General features: G+C 41.0%; 1 protein-coding gene across 4 annotated transcripts in view; it reads left to right on the forward strand.

The window, feature by feature from the left end:
* The window catches only part of bcl9l (bcl9 like), a 35,282-nt gene that overhangs the window by 14,836 nt on the left and 3,076 nt on the right, over positions 1–17,370 (forward strand). The window contains exons 2-7 of one of the 4 annotated variants that reach the window (XM_079465930.1): positions 7,701–7,765; positions 8,015–8,410; positions 11,571–11,696; positions 13,975–14,149; positions 14,275–14,359; positions 14,688–17,094. In XM_079465930.1, coding sequence (XP_079322056.1) covers positions 8,023–8,410; positions 11,571–11,696; positions 13,975–14,149; positions 14,275–14,359; positions 14,688–17,094 — 3,181 coding nt within the window. In that variant the 5' untranslated portion in view covers positions 7,701–7,765; positions 8,015–8,022. The remainder of the gene's footprint in view (positions 1–7,700; positions 7,766–8,014; positions 8,411–11,570; positions 11,697–13,974; positions 14,150–14,274; positions 14,360–14,687; positions 17,095–17,370) is intronic. The other 3 variants (XM_079465931.1, XM_079465932.1, XM_079465929.1) reach the window with 3 other exon arrangements.

The raw sequence follows: 17,370 nt of genomic DNA on the forward strand, positions 1-17,370 counted from the left end.
ATGCTTTAGAAATTTGAAGAGAGATCTCACATGGGTATATGAACCATCAAATGTTCATATAGTAGAAAACGTTGCAGAAAACATTTTCACGCAATTGCCCATATACACTTTGCTAATAGAATAAGTTTTGGCATTTATTTAGAATATATTGAAAATATATTATTGATGAGTATTATATATTATTATTATTATTATTTAATAATGTGATATATATTAACCCTTTAAACCCTGTTGCAAAAATAGGATGTTTTCACACTTTTTTACTGTTACATTCTAACACAAAGTGCAAGTGTTCTTGGTGTAGATGACGCAAACATGTGATTAAATGCATCTTTAAGCAATTAAATGCATATTACATGTATATGATATCCATGTAACAATGGGCATTCAAAACCTGTGTTTTTTTGGAAAAGAACATATATATTCACTGTAAAGTCTATGAACCCATTTATACCATCCCTTGTATAATTAATAACAACTTCTTGCCCAAATGAAGTTGAGTTTCCTGCTATGTGACATTATATTCACTTTTTTTAAAAGCATTATATCTGTTTGCATAGCTGACGCCGAGGACCCGTTTTTTGGCTCGTCCAAAAGCAGCGAAGCGCAAGGTCCTTATTGTAGGACGTGAACCGTCAACTGTGGCCTGGATGCGCTTATGAGCTTTAAAATGCCGGTAGCAGGTAAATGATTAGAGCTTTCAGCGTGTCCGTCAGTTTGATACTGTTTACCTTTCCTTGACTGCATTAAGCAGTAGGAGCAAAGGTCCGGGAATCCGGTGATAGGTTCATTGGAGCTGTACTTAATCCCGCTCTTTGAACTCCATTGGGAAGACAGTGTGTGTTCATAAACATGCGTCACAGTGAGTCACGGCGTATGAATAGTCTTTGTCTGTGATTTGCATTGATTATACAAAGCGTGTTTGTGACAGAACCTGCCAAAACGGAGCATTTCTACTGTACCAAACAAGCGCTTCATTCGTGGCAAAGGAAAACAGATAGTTGCCGGAGACGTTTACTGTCTATATCTTTGTAAGGGAATGTTAGGCCTTGGGTCCTTGTTTTCTTCTTTGTGTGAAATGCAGTGACGTCTTTTCCTCCAGACATAACCAGGCTCATATCTGCCAAAGTTCTTGAGGACAGGGCTCCAGACAAAAAAAGTTTAGGAGCCATGGGGGAATAAAGCAGGCGCCAAATAATTTTTTACATTATATGAATTTGAACATTTTTTATTCTCATACTTTGTCATCCTGATGTGTGTAAATCTTCCCTCTCGTAGGTTTCGCTCACATAAAGGTTTTTTTCCAAGTACTTTTCCCTCATAAGCAAGGTCATACGGAATCTGCAAAATTTGGGAAAAATCTTCAGATTTCCACAGAATGGTTTTACATGCGTTAACATTTACAAATATAAATGTTTTCACAAAGTACTGTAAGAAAAGGTAGGCTAGGCTATTCCACAGAATTCCAAAGAGTTTTCTGCGTATATCTGCGAGCGCTTATTCCGGTGCTTTCTCATCGAGCATTGGTACGCTTAGTGTGGAATAAACGGAGCGCTGAGCGTGCTGAAATCTGAAAGTCACTCCGCTGGATCGCTCGCAAATTAAAAAAAAAATTGTAATATGCGTTTTAGGCGCAGTCTGGATCCCTGCGATCTTCCAGGTGAAACTAGTGTAAGCAATGGCTTGTGCCCCATGACTCCCAAAGCGTTTCGATGTTGCTCTTGGGTTCTTTGTGACTGACTTGATAGTTTTGATACTTGCTTTAAGTGAGATTTTGGCAGGATGAAGGACACTTCCTATTCCAGGAATAGCAACTATTCGAAACTTTCTTCATTGGAGCACTAAAGCTTTAGAAATGGTTTTATAACCTTTACTAGACCGATAAGCTTTCACAGCTTTTTCAAAGGTCTTCAGGTTCTTCCTTTGTCCTAAAATGCAACTTTACGATCGGTTAACTTTACTGTTACTGTAAAGCGTATATTGGACAAGTCCAGCCCAAAATGGTTATAAAACAAACAATCACAACGCACAACATGTTTCGATCTTCCGTTGTCTCTGAATGGCTCTGATCGAACTATCGACATCACAGAAAAGAGGCATCAAACTTTTGTGTCATTTAAGTACAACCTCTGAGATGAAATCACTTTTTAACTGAATGTTTTATTCATTTCATGTGATTGGAAGTACAGTATATATTATATGGTTGTTATGTTAAAGACTTTTCCGTTGAAATTCCAGCGAGATTAACTCGTATACTCCCATCCATCCATTTTCCGAACCTGCTTTTCCTCTGCAGGATCGTGGGAGGATCGGAGCCTATCCCGGCATCTCAGGATACTCCCGGATAGTCAGATCCTCACAGAGAGTAACTAGTTTTTATCTCAATTTAACTAGATAGATCTATTAGAGAAGATCATTCAGACCTTGAATTGTGATCAGACGAATATATAACGTGCCAGATAGCTGTTTCTTGGCAACCACAAAAAAACTATAGTTGACGTAATGAATTACTGTATATATTTCATTAGTGAAACTTTATTCTCTCACATACTAAGAATAAATCAAATAAACATCTCTTATTGCTTTATACATATGCAGAGTCAAGGATTAATATCATTACAGTAGAATTAAGTTGGTTTTACCACATGCACAAGGGGTTTTAAGGACGCCTTGCTGTGCTCAATACTCGTGGAAACCAAAAGATGTATTTTTTTCCAGCCTATGCTAGTTCCAGACTGCTGAAATGGACCTCTAAGGTAAAACCTCAATTGATAAGATTCGTCATTCGAATGAAGAAAACTCAAAGCAGAATCAGAGGTCGAGCCTGTTGTTTTGGAAACAAATAATTTCATCAGTCAGAAAAACACGTCTAAGTGGACAGACCATCAAAATCCATATGTCTCTCTCTCTCTCTTCTCCGTATTTCCACTGGCGCTGTGCTCAAGTGTAGTTTGGGGCCGGTGTCATAAAGCCTTCACTGTGTCTGTGTGTGTGTTGTTAACGTTTAACTCCTCTGTCACACACTTCGGTCACAGTATTGACCCTGTATTGCCTACAGTACCTCTCTGTGTGCGTGTGCGAGAGATTTATGTGTTTACGTAAGCAGAAGAGAGCCCGAGAGGTGTGTGTCTTAGGAGAGGGAACAGAATTTTCCTATTACTTTTCTGCTGCTCCCGTTTGGGAATTTGTAGCTATAAATAAAACCTCAGCATGCAAAAAATGTGCAACAGTGTAAGTTGTGTGTGTGGGACTCACTGCTAGACCTTAAGACTAAATGGTTCAGTGTTTGGGGGGATGAGTTCAGAATCGGTTCCAGGAGGAAATAGCTTTTTAAAAGTCAGCGAATGAATTATTTCTCCCATAAACTGTTGTTTGATACATTTAAAAAAAGCGTTAATGAACTGGTTTAAAACAGGAAAGTCAGATTCTGATTATCAATAGTTAGTAGAGTTCGATGAAAATCGCTGCATGTAAATGCATTGTTGTTATTTTTGTTATTCATCGGATCTACTCGCCAAGTTAAGTTCCGGTCCAAGTTTGGTTATAATAAGGATTATTTTATTATGAATTTATATTATTAATTAGGGATGCTCCGATAGCATTTTTTAAAGTCTAATAGTGTGTTCACACCAAACGTGAATGAAGCGTTAAGCGCGAGTGATTTACATGTTAAGTCAATGCAAAGACGCGATGACCTACTTGCGGTGCGATTGGCGCGAATGAGGTGGCGAAAATTGCGCGATTGACGCAAATTGAGTTGTAAAATCTGAACTTTGGCGAAAATTCCCGCCGCGTTAACCAATCAGGAGCTCGCTCCAGTGGTCATTCTTCATCTTTTTTTTACCAATCATCTGAACATTGCAGTTGTAGAATTATTCTATAATTCTATATCTTCTATAATATGCAATATTGAGTCAGTTCATGTAAACAGGCTTCAAATGTGCTTCAGTGAAATCAGCACCTGCCGGATGACGGTTCCACGTGAGCTACATCATCATTTACTGACAGATCGTTTCGCTGATCATTCACATCTATATGTGAAGAGTTGCTTGCGTTTAAAGTTCTGCTTGACCGTTAAATCATTGCGCACCACACGGAGCTTTCCTGTCATTTTCTGTGTGCTTTTCTTGTAATATTTATTAGTTTTAGCCTTTGTTATGGCGCACTTACAAGGTCGTCCTTTTCTAACAACTGGAATGAGAGATTGCGCTGAAGGTACAGGCACATATATCAGCTTTTTTTCCGTCCGATTGCCAATTTTTGCCAAAGTTCCTGTGCATCACTACCATATACAGTGTCACAGTTGGTGGGTATCTTAATAAAAGGCTTTTATGTCATTGTTAAAAATCAGGTTCTCTATGAAACATAGCTGTTGTGTCCTGTTACACACCCACCATTTATACCTCTGTAACACATTCACTGTTGTATGCTTTGTCTCATTTTGGTAGTTTTGTTTTATTTCACAACACGCACATATGAATGTCCATTTTGACTTTGTCACGCGTGTCCTCTTGGCCTCTGGGTTTTGGTGTGATGTCATAGGGTTGTTTGAAAAACACACTCTTTCTCTCTCAGAGTTTCATGCAGCATTATTGTGTGTCAAATTCCCCCTCGGTTTTTTACAATTCGATCATGTCACATTTCTTTTCAAAGTTTCTTTGGCTAACTTGACTTTAATGATGTTCATTCTCTGTCATTTGCTGGTGGTGACAGACTCTTGTTTTCTCATATCCGCCTCTTCTCAGTTCTTCTAGACTGTTTCAATGGGATCAAAGTGGCAGATGGTTAAAGCCGAGTTTTCCGAATAAACTGTTGGGCAAAGAAATCTTGCTGTTCAAAGAGTTCTCAGGGTCGGTCTCTGAGAATGTGAGAGAAAAAAGACGGATAGATAATAAATATAAATCTTCACTTTCATAGGTTTTCAATGGTTTAAAGACCCCATGAATTAGTAGTGTAGTGTCTTTTGTCCATGTGTGTTTGCTTCAAGGCCATCTACTGTATATGTCAGAATTCTTTGTTTTACAGCCTTTCAATTCTGGGAAAATGTATTGATGACTCATCTTGCACTCAAACTGTTGTCCAATTAAATGCTGTCCTGAACGTCTTCTGCTTTTTTACAATGTGTGTGGGACTCCTCTTGGCTCAAACATGCAGTATATGGACCTAGTCCAAAAATAACACGCATGCATTTTCTTCTTCGTCATCTTCTGATTCTGGCAGGTGCCGGCGAAAGTGAAAGCGATCAATTCAGCTGAACCAAACGTAAAGTATCTTTATTGCTTTTGACATTAGTCGACCACAAATGATAATGATTCCAGGAAATATAGTTGACGCCGCCCATCCACTCACCATAAGAGCTCGAGATGGTCAGAAAAGGTGTTACAAAACATCTGTCAGTCGATGCGTTATCGCAATAGATAGAACGCGTTTCCTCTTGAGTTAATATGTGATGAATGGTGCATGTGTTAATGTTTAGCCAAACTCTGTCTAAGTGAAAAAGCGAAGTGTTGAGTTTTTTCTATTAAAAACGTGAATTTCGTTTGATTTATTTGTATAGGGATCTTTACCATTTCATATCACAATACAGTTCCGACTTTACAAAGAATGGTGTAAAAGCTGTCAATGTGTGACGTTGTCAAAAAGTAACTTTGTTTATATTGTGAGTTCGGGGCAGGACCATGTTTATTCACCTAATGGCAAAAGACCAAGTTTATTTTTGCATTACCGTTTAGTGCCACTGGTGGTGCTAAAACGAGGCACCAAGAGGAGTGAAAGAGTTATAAAGTAAGTCTAAAAAGCTCTTGGAGGAAGAAGAAGATGTGTGGGAATGGTGGCAAACGGAAAGAAACTGAAATTTCTCGCCATGAGACTGAGATTGTGATGGCGGCAGACTTGGAGGCAGAGGTGTTTCTGTGGGGGGGAGAGACGGCTTTGGTTGTTTTTGAGGTCAACAATTTAAAGCTTGAAGCTCTAGGATGGAAACTTGTGTGGGACATCATTGGCATCTCCATCACACACTTTACATCTCTCAGTTTGTGTATCCGTCACTTAAAACGTAAACATACTTTTGTATTTGAAAATTCTGTCCTCATTCATTCACCCCCCGATTGATCCATTTCTTTGTTCTGCTAAACACAAAGGAAGATATTTGGAAGAGTGTCAGTAACCGAGCAGATCACTTCCCCATTTGCTGGCATAGTAGGTCAAATAAATGATATGGGAGTCAATGGGGGGCGAGATCTGCTCGGTTACCGACATCCAAATATCTTCCTTTGTGTTTAGCAGAACGAAGACATTTATACAGGTCTGGAACAATCTCAATGGTGAGTAAATGATGACAGAATTTTCCCTTCAAGTATATGTAAAATGAGGCCGATTTGAATACAGGATGATGTCATTGGGTGTGTGTGCAACAGGTGCTGGGGTGTCCTGTACAAGCCTGTACACAGACAGACATGAACCGCATGCCACTCTTACACAGGCTTCACGACAGGCCCGAAACGACATGACACACACCCGCGCATGCACACACAAAACAGACAGAGCTGAGATGGTTGGAGAGCTCTGCAGGTTATGGACACAGGCGGGTGGCTGCTGGGATTGTGTGTCGTTTCTCTTCCATTCAGATGAGAGAAACCCAATCCAGCTCTGCTAACACACAAACACACACATTTGGCAGCTGTGCTGAGAGCCACCGAAGTGAGAGGTGCGTGCGAGTCTTACAAACATGCCTCTTCCTGGAGGTGAAACTTGTTTGACTGTCCAGTAGCTAGGCCTCCAACTTTCAATAATTTGATCAATTCAAATAATATACATAACTAAGTCTTGAGCTGTGTATAAAGACCTTAAATAATTGTTTTGATTACCTTAGAGAATTCCATGCAAGTGTATGTAGATAGAAACAGCTCATTCTATGTTGTTTCTACAGTAGACCTAAATAGACAAACTTTTTTAGTCTAACCTCTATTAATATATTAAAAATCCTCAGTGATATTTATCTTTCCCTAACTTGAATTCTAATCCCACACAGCTTTATACTAAACTTGTTTTTTGCTTATTTGGCAAAATGTTAAATGCTCTATCAACTGTAAGTCGCTTTGTATAAAATCGTCTGCTGAATGAATGACCGTAATGTAAATGTTGTTATGAATGTTGTCACCTGTAGGCAGTGATATTTGGATTCAGGGGGAGTGGATTTGTCATTGTAGGAAGCATTTTATTGGACAAACATTTGTATAGACCCTTCCCTGCGACAGGGCGACTCTTTATTATGTTTTATTTGCAGAACTGTATATGTTGTATATTTTAACTTTTATGACAAATCTTTTAGTAGCACACAAGCCCCTAAAAATACTTATTCACATCTATTACATATAGTTAACATGTTAAAATGTATATCTGTAATATTGTGTTGACTAGCAAACATTGGGCAAAGAAAGAAGATATCTTTATGTATTTGTCAGAAAGAGAAGACCTAGAAAGTGAGATGTTTGTTGAACGTGAGAGTGTTTGGAGATGATTATTATTTAATGTGTCACCTACACTCATCTTCCTAAAGAGACATTTCTATGCTTCAAATGTGTCCTGGTTATTTATTTCTGTAAATGTGCTAATGATACGAAAGGTTTTGTGTCATAGTTAAATAGCATTAATGAAAGCATCGCAACTAAAACTCTCCTGTGTTTGTTTGTGTGTTACAGATCAGTGCTTGGGAAGTGAGAAGACGTCGGAATGCACTTGTTTGTTGGACCTTCATCCCAGTGAGGTGCGTAAAAACCTGCAGCATATTTACAAACAAATGCAAACACTTCTGAATTCAGCGCTGCTAGGAAATAGACAATATATGATGAGTGCGTTTCCAAAATGAGATGACGTAACGTGACGTAACGATTTTTATCCTGGTACGGAATTTGGGGTTTTATTTATTCGTTGTTTCATGAATGCAGATGCTGCAAGTTGGTTAAAGTTAACAGCCATACTTACACCTTCTTCATCTCTCCGTTTCTTTCTTTAGCTGTCTGTATGTTTGTTTGCAGTGCACGTCTCGCTGACAGACAGACGCAACGTACCCAATCTCCACCACCGGCCAATCAAATGCACTCCGAAAATAAACCCACCAATCATGGCAAGCAAGTGACTAGCGGGGCCCAATCACAGCTCCCTAATGTAAACCAAGCGCAGCAGCAAGGGCCTGCGAGCACCCAAGGGTCAAAGAGCAGTGCGTCCGGGAACCATGGAGTCAAATCCAACCAGATATCTTCTGGCAACCCTGGACTGAAGGGTCAATCAAGCACTGGCGTCGGAGCAGGTGGGATCATGAAGACCAAGGCCAAGAGAGAAAGGACTGTATCCATGGATACGGGAGACCAGAGGGAGTCGATCACTCCTGTTTTGGAGCCGGATGTCAAAGGTAGGTATAATACTTGAGTGAGACTGAAAAAGCATGCCGCCACGCCGCTCATTGACCATCCCTTGCGTATTCCATGTATAAAGGGAATGATGCTTTTTAAATCCGCAACCTCAGAGAGTCCACGAGGGGCAGACCTCGTCCGTCCGGGACATGAGCCGTTGTTTTTTATTGTGCTTTATGAACAGTCTGAGTGAGCGGCTCCTTAAATGTCACGAGAAAAAGCGAACCGTGTTCCATAACAAGCCACGACAACATGGACCAGACTTTGTGCCAATGCTCAAACGTCTGGCTATACGAGAACCGACCTACACAACCCCACATATATTACTCATTCATCGTCGTCCTGTATCTCTCCATCAACAGCCCAAACTTCTGTAATTCCCCTTTCGACTGGAAACACAGTAAATATGAAACTGTTTTCAGCAACCCCAAAATGCCCTGACCTTTCTGAAGACACGTCTGTTCGTGTGCTTATGTAGCATGTACATGGATCAGTGTGAACCGCGTGCACATGCAGGTGCTCGTGTTTTCCTGTCGGTCGCCCTGCGGTGTGTCACTCACTAATTGAATAGGGATAGAGAGAGACTGTGTGCGCACAGACAGGAAGTAGAATAGAGTGGGTGGAGAAACTGAGGGGGAGTGAGACTCGACGCAACAAGTTCCTGAATGTCAACAGTCCGCTCAGTGCACACACACACGCATGCACATGCTTATGTTTCCCCTACGTGGTCAAAATCGGTACGTCAGGCTACATTTCACTCTAAAACTGAAAGCATAAAAACTGACAAAAATCATATTTTACATAAAGAAGATTATGATGATATATTTGATAATGATGAATGTGTTTCTCACGAACCTATAAATCTGAAAATCAAGGTTATGATTGAATGTCTAAAGTAGAAAAAAAATACATCACCGAAGAACTTCCTGTTTCAGTTTTGATCCGAATACAACCGACAGAACATTTAGAACCCAATCGAAATGAGGAATGAACATTTAAAAAATATTTTATTATGCAGCTGCGAAAAATCAAGAGAGCGAATTTACGATTTATACTTTTATAGTTAAAAAAATCTTATTTTGTTTCATTCTGTGAAATACTAACAGCATTTCTCCCAAATTTCTAATAAAAATATGGTTTCTATTGGCATTAATTTGAAGAAATATTAAAATAACAGAAAACAAGTTCAGGTCACACTTCATTATAGTGGCAATTCTCGCTATTAACACAAACCATTAACTATGACTTTCCCCCCTATAAACTCTTAATGTGCTGCTTATTAATAGTTATTAAGGTAGTTAGTAGGATCAGGGATGTAGAGTCTTGTCATGCAGAATAAATGCTTTATAAGTATTATGTAAGATTTAAAAAGTCAATAAAAACTGAAACAGGAAGTGCTTCTGGAGCAGTGTTTACATGTTGTGATGGTCTATACATTTGTGTATATTCATTTCCAAAAGTTAGCCTATTAAGACACTTTAGACAGGGGTGTTGGAAGTGAATATAGCTGTAAGCTCCCTTTACTCTGTTTAAAAAGTGTCCCATAATGCACCTTGTTCACCAGAGAGAATGTCCAGACTGGATTCCAAGAAACTCCGATATTAGATGGAGATCTTGAGCATTGTTGGTCACCACATACTTTCCACACATTTTATCATTTCAAATATTATTCCAAAATGTGAAAATCTGTAAAGAAATCGAGACGTATTGTGTTCATTCATTTCTGTGGTAGTGTGAATCAACGTTATTAAAGCGGTACATCATTTATACGTAATTAAATACTACCACCACGTCATTCTTTAATACATTCTTTGTCATTTAAATTATTTAGCATTATCTTCTACGCGTTACACTAATGACTTTGAGATCGTATTACGTTCATGTGAATGGGGGTGTTTCATTTAATAATAATGCAACGCGAAAAGGGCATTATTGTCATGAGGGCGAAATATCATTTCTTATTTTCATGTTTCGCCCGGCCTGACGTTTTCTTGACAGGTTTAGTGAGATTCACTCAAACAGCTTCCGCCCAATATTAAAAGCAATAACACCTCTTCCTTTCCTAGACCGTGGAGGTGTGTTGTTCTTTTCACCGCGTGCGTTTCTCTTTGTTTGGTTCATTGCACTATTCTTCATGTAATTCCATTCAGCCGTGTTTTTTGTAAGTCGTGTGTTTATATTTGAGAGAGCTAGAGATCAGGGGAAATAACGGGGCTATCGTGTCAGTCATCTGGGCTTCCTGTAATAGAACTGGAGCTCCTTTGTGTGTCCGTACACACACACACAAACACACACACACACACCTGTTTGGCTTTATAAGAGCATGGAAGGTTAAAGGTGGGATTGCACCCAGGTTTATTTATTTATTGTAATTCAAGTAAATAAACGAATAACTTTTAATTGCAAAAACAATTTTTTGTCTTTTAATATGGGTTTTGAATGTACAGAAAGCAGTAAATATCTGAGACCTGTTAAAGTTTGAATGAAACTTTAAAGAAATAAAGTGATAATAGTAACTTTAATCCACTGCTTTTTAAGGAGAGTCACTCAGTCACTATCCCCGTCTATCACATCTCAAGCAGACTCGGCCCTCTTTCTCTCTCGCTGCCTCTTTCTTTCTCTGCAAATATTGTTCAACCGGCAGAAAAGCAAACAGAAAAACATTCAAATGAAACGCAAGTCACCCATCCACTTCAGATCACCCGATTGCCACACCTGGAAAGGGCCAATGATTAAAGAGAAAGTAAACCAGAGAGAGAGGGCTGACTCACTCATTTACGTAAACCGATGTCTGCTGGGAACAAAAGAGGATGCAGAAAAGGTCAGCTCTTTATCTCCGCTCGCCGCCAAACCCGACGTGCACAAGCCGAGGACACCACAACCTAACACCCCTCGCTCGCTCTCTCTCTCTTCCCTTTCTTACTCTCCCTGTCTGGTATTCAAGGTTGGGAGATATTTTAAGGCTTTGAAGGCCCCGTCTCCTCTCATACTCTATGAACGCCTTACATTTCTGGAGTATGGCGCAATTCAGCTCTGCCGTGGGTTTATTGGTCAGTTCGTGGGCGTGGCTGTCCGCTTATAGCATGACTTGACGTACATGTTCATTAGAAACGTGTTTGCATTATTTTGCCTTTCTGTGTTTTTCTCAATGGTGTCCAGTAGAGGGCGTGATGCGCAGCAAACGCAGGTGTGTGCTGGAGAGGAAGCAGCCGTACAGTGGCGATGAATGGTGCTCGGGGGCTGAAACTGAGGAAGAGGATGAGAAACCTCTTTCTGCCACACACCGTGAGTGCACACGTACATATAAACGCAAACCTGTACATAAACACCTGTGTTTAGAAGGCCTAATGTGAGTTGCTTCCTGTAGACCGTGTTCACAAAAGTTGACGTGTGGGGTCACATTAGGAGTTCCTAAGTGAAAGCATGGTTGTTTTTGTATTTATGAACTTAATAAAGGATTAATAAAGTCATTAAGAATGAATGAATAACATAATTCATTAAATAAATATTAACATCAGTTGTTAACATAATTTTTTTTAATGAAGATGTGTTGACTTAACGGCAGAAATAACGGTTTAAAACACATTGGTCTAAACCGACACAACTGGACAGAGGCTATTCATATAAATTGCTTTTATATGATATTTTGATATACTTGAAGTCCATACGCGTTTCTTTTTTTTAGCTTAAGCTGTTTCTAAACCCTACACTGCAAAGAAGAATCTGTTACTCAGTATTTTTGTCTGGTTTTCCAATAGAAATATGTAAACATTCTTAAATCGAGAGGGTAAATTTCTCCAGCGATAGCCGTTTGTTCAGAGTTATGTCTGCAGATACAGATCCTGAAGATTAAAGTCATATTTCTGAATATTGTTCATTAATATAATGAGTAATAATATTACACATTAAACTGATGATGTTTCCTAACATTTTCTACACACAGAGCACAAATTCATTGCAAATTCCTGTCCTCTTTTGATTGACAGGATAAATCGGCCTTGATCATCTTTAGTCTATCTACTGCTGGAGATAATGACTTGTTTTAAGCATAAACTGACTTCATTTTTAACATATCAAAAAAGAAAAGAAGACAAATATCTTCATACAGTAAAAAATAAGTTAATTCAAAGACAAAAGTAGATTATTTTTCGCACACGCCTGGCCCAAAGTGAATTTCCGGTTTGTGTGTTGTTTAACGGTCTGGCTAGTGACTAATATGTAATTCATTTATATTGATATGAATTTATATTAATATTTGATTGTGTAATACTTGTATTAAACACATCATTTGTTGAATTTAATTTTATGCTAATTCTATCATATTATGAAATGGGTCGTGTCATTTTGTCACATTTAAGTTCTGCCAAGTAACGTTTTTTTCTACTGGTAACTCAAAGCTGGCTATACACACTTAACTTAACTAATGTAATTGAATTCTTATTTCTTTTGTATTCAGAAATAACATGTTCTTTGCTGATCTCTACCGGAAGTTAAGTTTGGGTGGAAAACAAGACACAAATAATGAGCCAGGAAATGGTTTTTGCAGTTTTTATATTATACCAAATGCTCCGTTCATGAAGACATTCAACAACTTCCTTGGCATTGGATGACACAAAGCAATGGACCAAGCGAAAATTAAAGTGTCATTTAATGTAAACTTGCCTTGCAATAGTCCGACAGGTCTATGGAATATGGAAACTTTCTCATCTCTCTCTGTATAAACACGTGACTGAGGTGTGTCACGAAACATTAACCTCCACACGCCCCACACAACACCCATAGCACACTCCAAAGATAATATCCAATGCTTTGATCTTGACCTTGTCTGAATCATATTATCAAAATGAGGTTTTCTTATGTGTGGTGTAACTTAGACCACTTACAAGATTTTCAACAAAATGTACAATTAATTTCATGTGACCTTAACAGTAACTGGCCTATTTGTTTAGTATTTTTCACTTATCTTCAGTGTTTCATATCTGCCCACATCATTTCTTGACGTAAATGCCAACCTATCAGACGCTCATGAACCGAGGCTTTGGAAAGTGTTTCTGTGGAATTTAGCGCCTCCTTGTGGTTTTCTGGGACATTAGTGGTATTTCTTTGCAGCATAAATCTGGCTTATTAGGTTCACATTTTCTTTGTCATGAATTAAAACTAACTGGCAGGTCGTATGTTTTAAACTAAACAGTGTACTATAGTAAACTATGAATAGGGATATCACCGTTTTTTATTCATGGCCCTTTTTGGCTATATAAATGTTGATTATGAAAATGACTGAAATGTGACATTAAATGCATAGTTCACCCTCATGTCAAACCTGCATGACCCATTGACTTTCATTGTAGGGACACAAAACCACTGAGACATTTCTCTAAATATCATCTTTGGTCTTCCACAGTCAAATATAGGTTTTGGATGTCATGGGGGTAATCAACCATGACAGAATTTTAGTTTTTGGGTAGATTATCCTTTTGTCAAAGTGGTAAATGTGTTATTTTCTAAAAGTTTTTTCTTTAGTTTTTTCTTCTGTCTTACTGTTTCTTTTGTGGCCCTCGCTCAGGAGAGCATGTGATGTGCCCTAGTCAGTCCCACTCTGCTTCATCTGCCACGGGCCCGATAAGTGATCCCGGAGGTCAAGGTTTGGGCTCTGGTCATGGACCCGGTATTCGCACTGATCTGCATCCTCGGCCCCCTCAGCAAGTAGTTTATGTTTTCACCACCAGCCTAGCCAACAGGTTAGTGTGTTCACGCGACAGAATGGGAAACACAGAAAATGATAGAAAACAATGTTTTGAAAATAGTTTTGTGCTGTTTTGCGAGAAATTATAAAGAATGAAAAGTATTTATATTTGTTCTGCAGTGCTGCAGAGGCAGTGATGCATGGCCACACAGACTCCATCCTCTTATATCACCAGCAGAATGTAACCCGCACAAAACTGGACCAGGTCTGTCCCGACACAAGCCTTCATATTGTAATGCTTTAACATAGAATGTGTGTCATGTTCGTAAACATAAACCAAGTGTGAAAGAATTGTTTCTCATCCACAATTGCAGGTGTTCAGTGGCGTGAGACACAATTTTTGTTTAAAATGGCTATTTAAATCACAATGCATGTTTTTGTTCCTGTTTCTATTGAGAAATCACAAGAATAGTATAATTGAAAGTCTTTTGTTATGTGTCGAGCTGAGATAAAAAAATGACATTTAATAGCAACCCCCACCTGTATCTTTCTCTCTTTTCTTTTTCTGTTTCCTTATCTGTCTCTCTGAGCAGTCTATCGGTGTTGGAAAACTCACCAACCTGAGTGAGCAGATCAATTCTAGTCACACCCCACCCATTGGCACACCCAAGTCCCAAAGCGGTACTCCCCGGCCAGCTTCAGTTGGTGGCGTTGTGGGAGGACACCTTCCCGGTACTCCTTCTTCCACTGGGCATCCAGATGGTGAGTCACACCAAACCCACAGAGGAGGAGGAACGTCAGGCAGCAACAGCCGCTCTGCAGTTCATTCAATGGGTCCAGGAGGGTCAGGCCCACAGTCTGTTGGGGTTTCTGGGTCAGATGTAGTGGACAGGCCAGGTCCGATTCCTCACCATAGTGCAGGACTGTCTCCTTCCTCTAGTCCCTCTGCATTATCTGCCCATCGGCAGGGTGAGCAGGGTCAACGTGGAGGGCCGGGGAACATGGATGGCCTTTCTAAGGAACAGCTAGAGCATCGTGAACGATCACTGCAAACTCTTCGAGACATTGAGCGGTTGCTTCTCCGTAGTGGTGCCGGTGCTGGCCATGAGGAACCAAGAGGTCCTAATGGCAATCCTAATGGTACTAATGGCAACAACAATAATAGTAACGATGGGGTTAGGGGGATTGAAGATGGTGAAAATGGTGGTGGGAATACTGGTAACTGCCACAACAACAATGCTGGTATGCCTGGTATGCCACCTGTGGGTGGAATGAAAAAGTACGAGGAACCATTACAGTCCATCATCTCACAGACCCAGAATCTTGGTGGTCCTGGATTGGAAGATTCACTGATGGGGCCGCACCATGGTATGCCACCGCACTCTCACCACCTCTCCTCACCTTCGAGGATGGATATGGGTCCCATGATCGGGCCTGATGGTGTAACACCAGAGCAGCTGGCTTGGAGAAAGCTGCAGGAAGAATACTATCTAGAGAAAAGGCGACAACAAGAAATTAACCCCCACCAACATCCCCAGCATTTCCGCATGATGTCGGAAATGGGCATGCCCGGGGGGCCAATGCTAATGAGGGGGCCCCCACCCCCATATCACAGTAAACCTGGTGATCAGCAGTGGGGGCCAGGGCCGATGGTAGGGGGAGGAATGGGCGGAAATCCTAGATTAATGGAAATGCATCAGGAGGGGCCTCGAGGGCCAAGGTTTCTTGGACAAATGAGAGGCCCCTCAGGTGGTGGAGGCTACTCAGAAAGCCCTGGAGGAGTTTTAGCTATGGAGGGGTTGGGCCCTCAAAGACCTCCAAGGCCAGGCATGGCTTGGTTGGACGAAATACCCCCAAACATGGGTGGTGGGGGCCCATTTCATGGATGCTACCCTCCTGGGGGACCGGGTGGACCTCCGCAGCATTTTCAGGGAGATGTGGATCGGCCTTTAACGCGGGAAGAGATGTTCCGCAGATTACATAGACTAGACTTGCAACAACAAATATCGAGGCAGCAGCAGGCAGGCCTTGGTGGCCCTAGGATGATAGATAACACCGGAGGACCAGGCTTTCCGAATCTTGGAATGGGGGGAGGACCGCCCTCCCGGGGTGACCCAATGGACTTTCCTGGTTCTCGGGCTATAATGGGCTCTCCCATTGGTGGGGTAGGTGGCGACGGTGGCCCTACAATGCGAGACATAATAGACTCTCCCATGGGGGGTAATCTAAACATGAATATGGGAATGAGCATGAATCCACAGCAGCAGCAGTTGTTGGCACAGAAGCTGAGAGGAGGGCCTGGACTTGGTGGCCCTCTTGGGGAGATGTTGAACCCGGAAGAAATCTCTCGTATCAGGGCTTCACAGAATGGGCGTGGTGGTGCTAACAAAGGAATGATCATCGGTCCTGAAGGACCTCTTCAGTTCCCCAACCAGGGCTCCTTTCCTGGTAGTCAAGGTGATGGCCCATATTTGCAGCAGCCTGATATGTTTGTACACGACCAGCCTCTCCACATGAACAGCACCCCAAGACTTAGTCACATTCCAATGAGCACTGGCTCAAGAGGTATAGACCATGGCACTCGGCATCCCCCTGACCTGTCCATTAGTGTAAATCCAATGGGTTCCCCAGCCATACCTCCATCTCACCAGCTCAAATCACCTTCTCTTAGCCAAGAGTCGTCACCTCTCATGCCATCACCGTCTGCAGCAGGCCTGAAATCGCCCAGCCATTTACCACCAAGTGGTCCTTCTCACCCACCTCTACCAGCAGCTTCCGGGGCTGGAACACCTTCGTCCACCTCTATCAAGTCACCACAGGTCATAGGCCCTTCTCTTGTTCTCCGATCACCATCTGGCTCTCCCGGACACCTGAAATCTCCATCAATGCCAGTCGCTTCACCTGGCTGGACTGCCTCACCCAAGACGGCAATGCCCAGTCCTGGAGGGCCACCTAGTGTGAAGGTCGCCGGAAATGTGGGAAGCAGCTCCACGGATACAGGTAAAATACAGTGTTTCCCACAGGATTTTGAGAGACTTGTGGTGCTGATGATGTCACATACTAATTTTCATATCTGTGATGTCATTGTGTCGTGTTTGCATTGGTTTGGTCTACTATTGGCACTTGAAATTAGCTTTTACTGTATTTTAATACAACAATGCCATTCTCACATATCTTCTGTTCTGTTGTCAGACAAGAAACGAGTATAAAATATTGACTGAACACGAGCCAATTATACCTTGTGTTACACCACCAGTCATTGTAACTGCTGCTAAA

This window comes from Barbatula barbatula, assembly GCF_947034865.1.
Source record: "Barbatula barbatula genome assembly, chromosome: 10".
NCBI classification, from domain to species: Eukaryota; Metazoa; Chordata; class Actinopteri; order Cypriniformes; family Nemacheilidae; genus Barbatula; species Barbatula barbatula.